The sequence below is a fragment of the Hevea brasiliensis genome, chromosome 16, assembly GCF_030052815.1.
Source record: "Hevea brasiliensis isolate MT/VB/25A 57/8 chromosome 16, ASM3005281v1, whole genome shotgun sequence".
NCBI lineage: Eukaryota > Viridiplantae > Streptophyta > Magnoliopsida > Malpighiales > Euphorbiaceae > Hevea > Hevea brasiliensis.
Genome location: NC_079508.1, coordinates 66,934,173 through 66,948,320, shown reverse-complemented (window position 1 = coordinate 66,948,320; position 14,148 = coordinate 66,934,173). Strand labels below are relative to the sequence as shown.

The 14,148-nt window shown below is 31.6% G+C and overlaps 1 protein-coding gene across 1 annotated transcript; it reads left to right on the top strand.

The window, feature by feature from the left end:
• Window positions 1–8,373: 8,373 nt before the first annotated feature.
• Window positions 8,374–9,125, top strand: LOC110638264 (lipid transfer protein EARLI 1). Its single transcript, XM_021788761.2, has one exon. The coding sequence runs from the start codon at window positions 8,466–8,468 to the stop codon at window positions 8,853–8,855; it is 390 nt and encodes a 129-aa protein (XP_021644453.1). The 5' UTR covers window positions 8,374–8,465; the 3' UTR covers window positions 8,856–9,125.
• The last annotated feature ends 5,023 nt before the right edge of the window (window positions 9,126–14,148 follow it).

Sequence of the window (14,148 nt, the reverse complement as noted above, 5' to 3'; positions counted from 1 at the left end):
GCATGGGCACTCCTATGAGTTCAACAATTAAAATAGATAGTGATGAAAAAGGTAAAGAAGTAGATACCAAGCTTTATAGAGGTATGATCGGCTCTCTTTTGTATCTTACTGCATCTAGGCCAGACATACACTTTAGTGTTTGCTTGTGTGCAAGATTTCAATCATGTCCAAAAGAATCTCATCTAAGTGCAGTTAAAAGGATTTTTAAGTATCTCATTGGCTCACAATCAATTGGTTTATGGTATCCAAAGTGTGAATCATTTAATCTTGTTGGCTATAGTGACTCTGATTTTGCTGGAAGTAGACTGGATAGAAAAAGTACTTCAGGTACTTGTCAATTTCTTGGTCTTGCACTAGTTTCTTGGCACAAGAAGAAACAAACTTGATAGCTTTATCTACAAATGGTGAGCGTAATATATAGTCTGGTAGTTGTGTTGCTCAAATTTTATGGATGAAACAACAATTGGAAGATTTTGGTTTAAAATATAATCTTGTCCCAATTAGGTGTGACAACACTAGTGCCATAAACTTGGTCAAAAATCCAGTCCAACATTCAAGAACTAAACATATTGAGATTAGACATCATTTTATTAGAGATCATGTTCAAAATGGAAATATCAAAATAGAGTTTGTTGCCTCTGAAAATCAACTTGCTGACATTTTTACAAAGCCTCTTAATGAAGAAACCTTTTGTAGAATTAGAAGGGAAATTGGTATGTGTGAATCACTTGCTTGAAATCTAAGTCATAATAACTTCATGTATCTACATTTTATTGAGTGTGTAATTGATCTGCTGTGATATTAGTTTGCTGAAAAATCCTTAAAGCATATTAGCTAACCTGTTTGTGTACTCGTGAAATTAGTTTACTAAGTTGTATACTAATATTGCGTGGCTAAAATTAGTTTGCTATATCATGTACTGTTCAAATTTCAAACCAAAAGGTGATTGTTCTTGAAGTTTTCTACGTGTTCACCAATGCATTTATCTTTCCACATTTGATATCATACTCTCAGTAATGTGTCAGACATGTAGAAATGTGCTTGTGTGTTTATAGGTATAGGTAGACTTGCTTGAAATGCAAAATAAAATAAAATAAAAAGGGGGAAAGAAAAGGGAAAAACAGGTTCAGTTGAAAGTACAGTGAAAATGAAAAGCGCGGGACTCAAGAGGACTTAAACCCTCTGCCACACGAAACCTCCCACGCTTTCTCTCTCTCTCTCTCTGTTTCGATTTCCGACATCCCCAAAACCATACCCAATACCTCTTTCAGGCAAAGCATACCCTAACTCACCAAAAATCTCAATTTTCTTTTTCTCTTTCTCTCTTCACCCACCGAACTACCATTACCCGATTTTATTTTGTCTCAATGGCTCGCACCAAATGAAAATCCCCTGTTGTTGCCGCTGCTTCATCTTCCTCGTCAGCCTCCGACGATGTTCCTGTCGCGGCATTGCAGAAGAAAATGAAAGGAAAGCAACATGTGCCGAAATCAAAATCAGTTAGTGAGTCTTCTCACTCGTCCAAGGGTGTCGAATCCCCTAAATCGACGCCAGAAAAGAAAAAGACGGTACAGAAGCAAGGGACAGATGCTAAAAAGAAAATGGGTATCGAAAAACTTTCGGGTTCAGTGGATAAAGCACTGTTGGATTGCAAATTCATCAAATGGGAGAACTTTAATCAGGTACACTTTCACTTTAAAGAGCTTTTTGAGTTTCAAGGCTGGTTGGGTGTCTGTGAATGTGCAAATGAGTACTACCCTAGGCTTGTACAAGAATTTTATAGAACCATGAGAACTGTTGATGATGAGGATCGATTTGAAGTGATTTTGAATACAACTACTTATAGTGTTTCTGTTGAACTGATAGCCACTGCTTTGAAATTGCCCAATGATGGAAATAAAATTTCCTCACATAAGGATGTTGCTAGGGTGGCAGGGTTCAATCTGATTGAGTTTGAAAATGAGGTGTTCCCTGTTAACACTGCCAAAAATGAGAAATCCACCAGTACCAAAGCCCTCCAGCATATCAAAATTATTCACAGTATGGTGAACTATGTGTTCTGTCCGAAATCTGGCAGTTATGGCTATTTGAGTCACTTGGACATGTGTATTATGTGGCACATTGTGAATAAAGTTAGGTTGAATTTAGCCTACTTAATTTTCAAAAACATGTGCAAAGCCTATGGGATTGGAAAACTGCCTTATGCACATTTGTTAACTGCTGTGTTTAAAGAGCTAAAGGTGAATGTCACTAAGGAAAGCTCTAGGGCTGACTTGATAGTGCTTAGAGAAATACATTCAGAAACTGATAGGAGAAAAACAAGATTTGAAAAGGGTGGTTCCTCCTCTGCTAAAGTTGATTCTGGTTCTGCTAGTGAAGTTTTGAATGAAATACAAGGGATAAAAGCTACTGTTAATGAACATTTTAGTTCAACAAATCAGTCCCTTGACATTCTCAGAAAATTTGTGGATGTGGTTGACTATAAAGTGAGTCACCTGCTCACTCAAAATGAGGAGTTAAAGAAGTTGATTATGGCTCTTCAAAGAGCCAAGGAAATTGGAGTTCCAACTAAAGTTGAGGCTGCTACTCAGGTTTCTGCTGATAAGGAAGAAAGCAACAAAGTTGAAGAGTCTCCTGCTGATATGGCATGTGAAAGTGGTCAAGCTGCTGAAGCTGAACTTGAACCGGTAGTGGATACCCATGATGAGCATGTTAGTGACCAGGTTCTTGAACCTGAAATTGGTCCTACAGCTAATGTACCTACTGAACTTGATGGTAACAAGGTTGTAGAAGCTGAAAGTGAGTTACCAAAGGAAGGTGAAAAGGTTCTAGAATCTGAACAAGTTGTTGAACCTCCTCCTGCTCCACCAGTTGAGCCAGCTGCTGCTCCTACGCAACACCAGGAACCTTCTTTAAAAGATCACCAAGCTAGTGCTCAAACTCAGCTATCTGCAGTTGCTGCCCCTGCAGCAAAGAAAGGTAAGAAAATGTACAAGTCAATAGTGTCAAATCCATACTGCACCCTCTTTGCTCTTCAACCACCTTCTGAAGATGATGAGGCCGACAAAGATGGTCAAGTGGCTGACCAAGCACCTCCGGCCCTGTTATTAAACTGCCTAGGAAGAAAATGGTGCCTTCAAAATCCACTCGCAGGAGTAACAGACTTAAATAGCATCTCATCCGGATTTTTAGTTTACTGATTGCATATTTAGTTTACTAGTCTGTTTGCTGCTATTGGTTTTTAGTTTGCTACTGTCTATCTTACTGCATTTATATTCTGGCTCACATGATTCTTTTTGGGTACTTTCTCCTGTTTCCTTTTTGATTGATGACAAAAAGGGGGAGAATGGTTATGGATATGTGAATATGTGAATATGTGTTGATGACCATGAAAATATGGAAATGTGTTGATATATATATATTTGTGAAGTGTGGTGATATATATATATATGTGATGATACTTGTGTTGCTGGATATATGCTTATATTTGTGATTGATACTTGTGAAGTGTGAATATGTTTTATAGCATAAATTCAGGGGGAGCTTATGTACAGAAAATGGATTTCTTGGATATTATGTGCATATATTTAGGGGGAGCATTTTCGGTATACTATACTTGGATTTACATACTCACATAAATTCTCACACACTTTTATTTTTGACTGTTGATTCAGTTGAGTTTTGTCATCATCAAAAAGGGGGAGATTGTTGACCCCGTGTAGCTCAAAATGAGCATTGATTTTGATGATAACAAAACTCAAAGAGAATCTATCTAACCTAACCTTAAAGTGATGTGTAGATTCTTTGTCTTATGCATAAAGAACCTTTGAAGTTGTATCTAAGGAGAAAGGATACTCAAAGGTATTTCAAGACAAATCCAAAATGAGAAAAAGGCTATGGAAATCAAGACTCAAAGCAAAGGTATGAAAAGCATAGTGTTAGAGTCTTAGGTCTTGTGTGAAAAAGAATGGATGAGAATTTAGTCATATGGAGCTCAAAAATGAAAATTTATTTTCGATTACTTTTCTCATCATGACCTTGAACACAACTATTGAAATATTTTTAAAGGTCAAAATCATTTTGCATTGCAAGTTGAGACATGCATTGTTGACTTAGTTTGCTAAGCGGTTTGCTAAATTTTTAGTTTGCTAATGAGTTTGCTAAAAAGTTAGTTTACTAACCAGTTCTTGATCGCTCCTAAAATTTTATTAGTTTGCTAATTTATCGTAGCTGCTCAACTGCACAAAAGGACAAAATAACGGCTATTTTGTCTTGGGCAGTGTGTATAACGTTCCAAAAGGGTTTCAAACGGTCTAAAATGATTTGGGACTATAAATACACATTCTTCACTTCATTTACACTTAATGAAAGCTTACATTTGAACTCCAACATTGATTTTTCATTTATTGCTTTCATTCAAGAGCTTTAAAGATTTTGAGCTACCATTGGCAAATCAACTCATCTCTTCTTTATAGTTTGATTTGTATTGTGTAAGAGTGAGTGTTGAAACATTGAATTACATTCAAGAGAGGTTGTACAAGCACCTATTGAAGCTTGGGAGAGTTAGTGCTTGTGATTGCACTTGAGAAGGTTTCAAGCTACCTTGGTGTAAAAGCTTGGTGTTGAGAAATTGTAAAGGGCTTTTGGTCTCTTGCCTTCAAAAGAGCAAATAGTGGAAAGAAGACTCAAAGAGGGTTCTTTGAGAGAGTGGATGTAGGCTAGTTAAGCCGAACCACTATAAAAATCCTTGTGTTTGATTTCTCTAACCCTTACTTCCTTACTTTTGTGCAATTTTAAATTTTCCTCATATACATGATATTGAATGTTGGTTAAATAGATTGAGTTGATAAATTTGTTGACATTTTGAGTGACTTGAGAAATTGGTTGTATATTGTATGATAAATGCTTTGTTAGATATTGCCATATTAATTGATTGAGGCTTGAATTGAAACTTAGGAACACATTGTTGAAGCACATATTACTTTTATTTTACATAGAGAAACACCTAGTTGAATAAAGCCACAATTTTTCATTAGGTTACAAGCAAGAGCCGAAAAATTGTTAAAGTCCAATTCACCCCCCTCTTGGACTATTTTGGGACAACACATGAAGAGTACATAAATTCAAGTCTTGAAACAACTGACTTATATATATGCTTAAGTTTTTAGAGGGATGCAAAAGATCCAGCTGAGTACCCCACAAAAATATATTTCTTAAAGTTGGCCAATTGGATCATGTGAATATTTGGTGTGGTGGATGCATGATGGATGGTCCAGTTTTGGTTGGGATAATGCTTACATGGTAACATGAAAGAAAAGAAGGATAGAGCAGAGAGTGGGTGCCACCAAATGTGTGGTCAATGGGCGCCCACAATTTTAGTGGGAAACAGAGGCACAACTGCGGTCTCATCATGTGTCTGCTGCTCCAGTTCTTTGGACCCAATGTAGCTGCCAAGGGCTGGAGGATGAATTTTTCATAAATCAATTTTAAATCAACAAATAATAATAATAATAATAATAATAATAATAATAATAATAATAATGATAAGTGATGAAAATAATAATAATAAAATCTAAGACTCATTAACAAATTTCCAATTTATTCAGTCCAACTCATCAGTCCCATCCGATTGCCAGGAGTAAACATATATCTTCTTCCTGATTCATGCAATCCCGTATCTGTTTGTTTTCTTCCATGTCGTTAAGCCAGCCGGGCTACCGGCAATGTGCCAGACATAACATCCAAAAAGATTACAGTTTTCCAGCGATAGCCAGCAGCCTTTAACGTTTTCCTATCCAAAATGGAAATTCACTAATAGCAAAAAATCTGATTGAACTTTTAAAGTTTAAAAAGAACCGAGTCAATTAACATTAACTACCATTTGGGACAGTTTGGATTGAAACTAACAGACTATGTGGTCTCATTAATTTCATTTTCTGCAAATCGTGTCTGCAGATCAATCAAAGGAAAGCAGAAGCAAGACATCAAGATAACAGTAGTCAACTTCTTGCATGCAAATGCCAAGGAGAAGTATCTAATAATTAATCATCTCTAAATTGCATCAACTTAGAATTAGTCTAACCAAACAAATTCAGTATAAAATATAAATGTTTGGACAGTGCTTAAACTAATAATCCAGGTCAAAATCATGTATAGGTGTGATCGTGATTTGATGTTGACTTAATTAAGCAATGGCAATTGTAAAGAGGGATATATAACTCCACAATGTGAATACAAGAAAATTTTAACAATTCATGACAAGTTTTTAGGTTGATTTTTTCCCTTCTAAATGCATAATCTCATTTCAATAAGCCTCAGTGGAGCCCATGGTAGGTTCTTGTTTTGCCCGTGACATTCCCATCCAGCAAGCAACTTCCACCAAGATGAGAAGTCAACAATCATCACCCAAAATGGGACAAAGCCAGTTTTATATATATATATATATATTTCTTTTTGAGCGAGAGAGTGAAGAGGTGAAAATTCAAATCCGAGTCTAACAGGTGAATAATATATACTTTCAATCTAAATTAAATCAGGCTAGGTAAATATAGTTTATTGAAAAAAATTATTATTATTATTATTATTATTATTATTATTATTATTATATACTAAAACCATTTAATGCCTATTGTAATGTGGATTTGTGTATAAAAATTATTAAATTGGACCATTTCTTGATTTTATTATTACTATTATTTTTTTTCCTATCAAAGAAGCAAAACGCTAGAACTCAAATGTTGAAGACGAAAAAGCTTATGGATCTCCCAGCAAGTATATACGATATAACACCTATAGACTTTTGAACATATCTCTCTCACTTCTGTCTTTTGAAATATCTGATAATTTTCTTGCCTCTTTGCTTTGAAGAAGGTTTGGAGGAGAAGAATTGATGGTGATGCTTCTTCTTTTTGGGCTTACAAACATAGTTCTTTTTTTTGCATTTAATGGAAAGATGAGATTTTTGACAAACATGTTTCAGAGTTTTGCTGTTGTCAATAATGTCTCGGAATAATTTCTGCTGGTCACATATTTTTTCTAAACAGGCTAGAACAATCTGATGAATTTCTCCAATGGAAATTATATTGAGCTCTCTACAAGTGGCAGTGAGGGAACGATGCAACTCTGGCTAAAGTTACTCTGGGAGAGACGCAACATAAGTGTGACGAAGATTGATATTATTGAATCCATTGAGAAGATAGTAGTGCTGGATCATGCGCTGATAATGCTTCTCAATATCACTCCTTTTTAGAGAACAACACTTCATGTCAAAAAACTCTTGTCGAAGTTGTTTGTTGTAGAGAGAGACATCTTCAAGGAATTCAGTGAAAACTAACTAACTAGGCCTCTTTCTCCTATGGGGTTCCACAAAAAGATCTCTATTCTCAGGGAAAGCAAGGAAAAGATTTGGAATATCCAAGTAATCAACGGATAGGCATCAATCAAGTAAAGAGTAAAGATGAAGTATAACCTTGTGGGGTTTAGTAGTCAAGAAAAAGCTTAAAGAGTGAAAATTTAAGGACAATGTGAAAAAATTGTAACTTTTGTCCTCACAGCAGTATGTGACGAGGGATTGCCATCAATGGCAATTACTTAGGTAGAAGTGATTAAGGATCAAAGATCCTTTCCCTCTTCATGAGAGATTCGAATAAAAACTATAGCTTATGATCCTAATTTTTTTTATAAGCAACATATATATTAATTTTATAAAAAATCAGGGGTTTGGAAAAAATTAGCATGAGATTCTGAGTTAAATTTTAGTTAAGAGGCCTCCTCTTAGAATTGGACTTAGAGTGGAGTATGCTAAGTGAAAAAACCTGCTTAGGAAAAACGTAAAAAATTCAGAACAAAACCAAGGCCAGTTGCATACAAACACCACAAAACAAGTGGCAGACCCATAGGATTAAATCTAGCAATAGGGACAGCAGTATGAAAAAGCAGCGGGCAAAAGGGAGCTGTATAATTCAAGACGAGGGTAAATCAAAGAGCAGCAGCAACAAAACCATCAAAGTAATTCAGCAGACCCGAAATAACAACAACCTGAAGAAATAAAGCAGCGAAGGAAAACCATATCTCGTGATCCTAATTAATTATGTGGATGCACAGGATCAGTAGAATCAATACAGTGCAAGCCAAAATTTTGCTAACTAGACAGACCCATATATGAGGATTTACATGCTACGGCAGAGGAAACCCACTACAGAAGCATCCAAAATGAAGTTGCACAAAGCTCCCTGTCTACTGCCAGCTAAAATCCCAAGTGTACACGTAGGTGCATGGCTTTTTTGTAATATTTTCTCTCAATTATTTCGTGTTAACATCAGCGCAAGTCTGAAGACTCTCCTCCAAGAGCCCTATATAAACCCATCCTTCACTGCATATCCCTCCACTCATCACAATACTCTCTACTGTAGCTTATAGCTGGTCACTGTAATCACTAGCATATATAAAGCGATTGGTATTGAGAAATGGCTTCCAAAAGCACAGCCTCACTTGCTCTCTTTTTGGTACTCAACCTTCTCTTCTTTTCCCTAGTCTCTGCATGTGGTGGGGGCTGCCCTTCTCCTAAGCCAAAACCAACTCCATCACCTTCCAATGGAAAATGTCCTAGGGATGCACTTAAATTAGGCGTATGTGCCAATGTGCTGCGTTCATTGCTCAATCTCACCATTGGAAAACCTCCAGTGGAACCTTGTTGCTCTCTCATCCAAGGCCTTGTCGATCTTGAGGCTGCCGTTTGCCTCTGCACAGCCATCAAAGCAAACGTCTTGGGCATCAACCTTAACATTCCACTTTCACTGAGCTTGCTTCTCAATGTCTGTAGCAAGAAGGTTCCCTCTGGTTTCCAATGCTCCTAAAGACAGATTTCTTTCTGCCGAGCTAGTTTCTATGGATTTTATAAGTCTTTCTTGAGGTACCAAATTACTGTTTAAATTAATTTGTGTCAGTGATGTAGTAAGTTTGAAAGCGTTTGTGCTTAAAAAAAAAAAAGTTTGAAAGCGTTTGTTTCTTGGGCGTCTCAGCTAAATAAGTATAGTTTCCCATAATAATGTTTAAGCAATTTTATGGTACAATCAATGAAATTTGATTTCTTTTCTTAATAAAATTAGTCTTTAATTCCCTTGAAATTTCTTGCTGGTAGAACTGTAAGTAGTGCTGTGTGATTGTATATTGCAATGAGTGTATTCCATAATTTTCATACATAAATAATTTTTTTCTATTTTCATAATAATTATTTTATAAAAATTACGAAATTATCAGACTTTATATCATTTTAGGAATAATTCTTAAATCCAATCAATCATCAATTGTCATTTTATGATAAATCTCATATAAGAAAAAGTATATAATTTTGTTTTTATTTATTGAGTATTTATATACCTTGATCTAAGATTACAAACAGGTTTGTGTAGATAAGAAATTTTCTCACTGAAAACCGTGGTTGTATTGAGGCCGCATCCCTTCAGACCCTAGGCAAAATAGGGTAAATCTCTCTCTTTTTATTTGCGAGCAAAATAAGAGTAAATGTTTATATTTTGTATTGTGGAACATAAGCAACTGACGGAATAAAAACATGAAATAATAAATAATGGGAAATTCATTTCATTATTACTTTTTATTACCTCCATTTAAATTAATTTTAATTTAATCACTGATTCATTAATTAAACCGACCATTCAAAAACTTCATCCCTTGAATGGAATGATGTCGGGTTGGTATATATCTAAATAGTAAATAGTCACTCAGTTGGCTTGAGTATATTTAATATTCATTTATTAATTTGATATAATATATTAAAATTTAAATAACTATATATAATCTTAAATAAACTAAGATTTATATTATCATTTAAAAATAATTTTCAATCACAAATCTCAATTTCAAATAGCTTCTAAAAAATTACAATAAAATTCAAATTTCATATGGAATTCAATTAAAAGGACTTAATTGCCTCGGCGCTTAATGTATTGGAACTTTGAACTATTGATAATGAGATTAAAAAAAAAATAAATAAATAGTAACTCTCAATGGGTCTACAGATTATAACGAGGAATGAGGTGGGCAAAGTGGAAGGCAGATAAGAAACCCATCTCCATCAAATTCTAAAATGTTGATTATTTCTAGGGTTGGTAAAGTAGCAATACGTGGGTTAAACATTAAAAAAAAAAATAACTATTATTATTATTATTATTTTATTATGACAAGAGGGCCATGGCATTTCAATATTCCATATATAAAGTCAATTACAATCACTATGATTGTGTAGTCCGTGACTGACAACCATGGCAATGAGAATTGTGTTATCACATGCTAAAGGCAAAATTATAAAAGAATTAAAGAAAAAATGGCAAAGATTCCATGCTTTTTTTTGCTTAATTCAGCCTATCAACATTCTTGATATCAAGAAATCAATCATGGTGACCACTATTCATCCTTGCCAATCAGGGACTAAAGGAGCTAGAAAAATCTTTTCAGGACTAAAACATGATAAAGAGAAAGAAAAATAATTAAAAATTAAAAAATTTATTTAATTATGGAATAATTCATCAAACTTATAATTATATAACTTATTTAAAAACATAAATTTATTTATATAACTAAAATCTTATTTTAAATATTAACAAATAAAAATAAGAGTATATAATTAGAATTAAAAAAATAATAATTTAACACAAAATAAAAAAGTAAAAATTAAGAAATGATTTCAATCTACTGGAAATTAATTCAAGTAAAAATTTTGGATTGTCGTATAAGTATAAATGAACCATAATTGCTTTAAAAAAATTGGAGATTAGAGATTGAAGTGGAAAGGGTGTTTTTTGGAAGAAGAAAGATTTTTTTTTTTGAAATAATAAATAAAAATAAATAGAGTGAGTAATATATGAGAAATTATAATTTATAATTCATTAAAAATAAAACTAGGAGAACTAATGTTGTGAAACAAACCTAACTCATGCAACACAGCATTTTCCGTTTAATTAAATTCCAGAGAATAAGACAACACGGAAAGCCATGTGAATTATTTTTTTAATAAAAAATAAGATATCGTACGTGAAGCTTAGATAGATGTCTAAATTACCTTTGTCATTAAGCGATCAGTTCACATGGCTTTGCAAATTGCATTCCCATTATTACTGGGATCAAATGTTTGGGATAATATAAAATTTCCACTTGCAAATCTATAACATTGTAATCAACTTTTGAAATATTTAACCCATGCTGGGATCGTAATTTTCTTTTTTCTGGGGGCCAAATAATATGTGTATTTGATTGACTGGAGTAAAATTTTAGTAACCAAATTTTTATTTATTGATTTTAGAATGTTAATAAAATTAAACTAAAATTAAGAAAAAAAATTAATTTAATTAAAATAAAAAATATTCAGTAGAATTAACTAAGAAAATATAATATATATTTTATATTATTACTAAATATTAATAAAAATATATTTATAATATTTTTTATTTGTAATAAATAATAAATATGATTTATTATTAATAGAAGAACAATTATGAATTAAATAGTATTAATAAAATTATAAAAAAATTATTCGATATCAAATTATTATACTAAATCTTTGCATAAAATTTATAGATCTAAAAATTAAAAAATAAATATAAAAAGTAAATGGCTAGAATATATGGAAAAATAACATAATAATAATAAAAAAAAATATAGTCATTAACATTAAAGAGATATAAAAAAATTTATAGATTAGCAAACGATAAAGCAAATATATGAGACAGAAATAAATGTATATTCATTGTAATCGATCTAAAATTTAAATAAGAGTTAATATTATTAGTTTTGTCTACTTGTACATATATAAACAAAATAATTTTTAAATTTGACTAATATATAAGATAAAAAAAGCTAAATGAGAGATAAGATAAAAAAAAAAATTTTATATTATATCCATGGAAGGGGAGGAAGAACAAAAATATAAATAAAAAGAATTTCATGTAATTTAATATCGTATGACAAAAAATTATTATTATATTGACTTGTATTTTATTTTAAATAACAAAAAATAATTTATAAATATAAAATGTTTGAATAATTAATTTTTAATTGAATTTTTGTACTTATTTAATGACAACAAAGTAATTTTGATGCTTGAAGCTAAATCATAATAAATAAATGATAAATTATTAGGGAATAACAGAAATTTTGAAGGGCCAACTAACAAAAAATTAAAATTCACTACACTTATTTAAGATTGTTTATAAATATTTGGAGGTGCTAATAGAAAATTTTGAGACTAATTAATAAAAAAAATTAATTTTTCTTACACCTATTAAAAATTCATGAAGATGTTTAGGAATAAGGCAGTAGAAAAAAATCAATCAAATTATCCTTAATTGGCGATAAGAGCATTTTTTTTTATATTAAAGATTCTTTAATGAAATGGACTATTCAAATATGAATTTATGATTTTTATATATTAGAAAATTAACATGTAATTGTCTTTCTAAAATAATAAAAATATTATTATTATAATAAGTATCATATGTTAGTTTTCGAATATGATATATATATATATATATATATATATATATATATATATATATATATATATATATATATATAATTTACAATATGTGAAAAAGGAAAATAACTTGTTTATATATATAAATATTTTTTGGTAAAAATAAAAATAAAAAAAAAAAGAAATTTGACTAGGTGTGATTTCAGGATTTGAACTTCAATTATCAATAATAAATAGAAAACAAATGCATTGTTTAAAAGTATTAACCGCTACAACATTAATTAAAAAAACATGGTGATGATCTAGGTGATCCATTAATTAAGTCAACCTAATCAATAAGCCTATATAAACTCCAAATCTTTGATCGGCGATAGGATCAGAAAAATTATTGATTGAATTTCTTCGTGGCACTAGAAGCTTTATAGCCTATGACCATTGCATATCATATTATAAGCACACATTTAGAAAAAATGACCTTCCAGTTGTTTGGAACATAAAACTAATAAAAACAATTAATCGCATAATGACCAGCTGCTAATAATTATGTTGAAAAATGATGAAGAGGAAAGAAAACCGTTAGTGGAAAATGATGATGCAGATGTCTGGGAGGCATATCCCTTCATATCTGCATTTGACTAGCTATCATTTTATATCCTCTAGAGCAAAGCACGCAAGCAATTATGATATTGAACGCATAGCTTAATTATAATTATAATATCACAACTCAAAGAAATGGAAAAGGTCTTACCTTTTCTTGTATCATGTGATCAGATACACGAAAAAAAAAAAAGAATATAAAAAAATTGTTTGGAGGCGTATTTAGTTGACAATGATAACTTCAACCCCTTAATTAAACATAATAATTAATTAAAAAAAAAAAACCTAATAGTCTATTAGTATATTAGTTATTGTACTTAGCTTTTGAAGTTCCTCACAAAATTTTCTTGAGTTGATGTTGTATTAATTAGATGATAGCTATTGAGTGTCCACGTGCTTGTTAAGCCGTCTGGTACATAAAATCATCTAGAAAGTAAAATTATACAGTAAAACTGATATATGTATCACAATTTTTTAAAGTTCTTAATTAGTCTTATAATTATCAATTGTTATGATCAATCATTATATATATGTATATTGATTTGATAAAATAAAACCCCATTTATTCTTGTCATTTGAAAGAGATTACCCATACCAAATACATATAGCCATTCATCGTCGGTTATGTTAAATAATTTTACCTTTTTCAAATTTTGGTAGATAAATTTTAAAATTGCCTAATTAATGGGTGAATTAATTTGCCAGTCTTTTTCGGATTATTAATCATGATTTTTGTTTCAAGGGAGCAAAACACAATGAAAATATCCTGTTTTTGCAATTTCCTTAATTTTGATATTCATTATTTTCTTTAATTACATAGAGAAGATAGATTTACTCATAATATATCATGTGATTCAATTATAAAATAAGGACATTTACCCTTAATACCATTAGACAGCACTATCAAAAATCTAAATAAATATATTTATACAAATAAACACCCAGGATTACCCAAAGCAAACCATATTGAATAATTTGTTCCAGTTCTAATTTATAAGTGGTCATATAATATGCATATTATTAATTAGGAGCGTAGAAGTACTCCAAAAATGAATTAAAATTAG

Excerpts from the sequence above, each read along its gene's own strand:
- LOC110638264 (XM_021788761.2), top strand. The coding sequence starts at position 8,466 with ATGGCTTCCAAAAGCACAGCCTCACTTGCTCTCTTTTTGGTACTCAAC.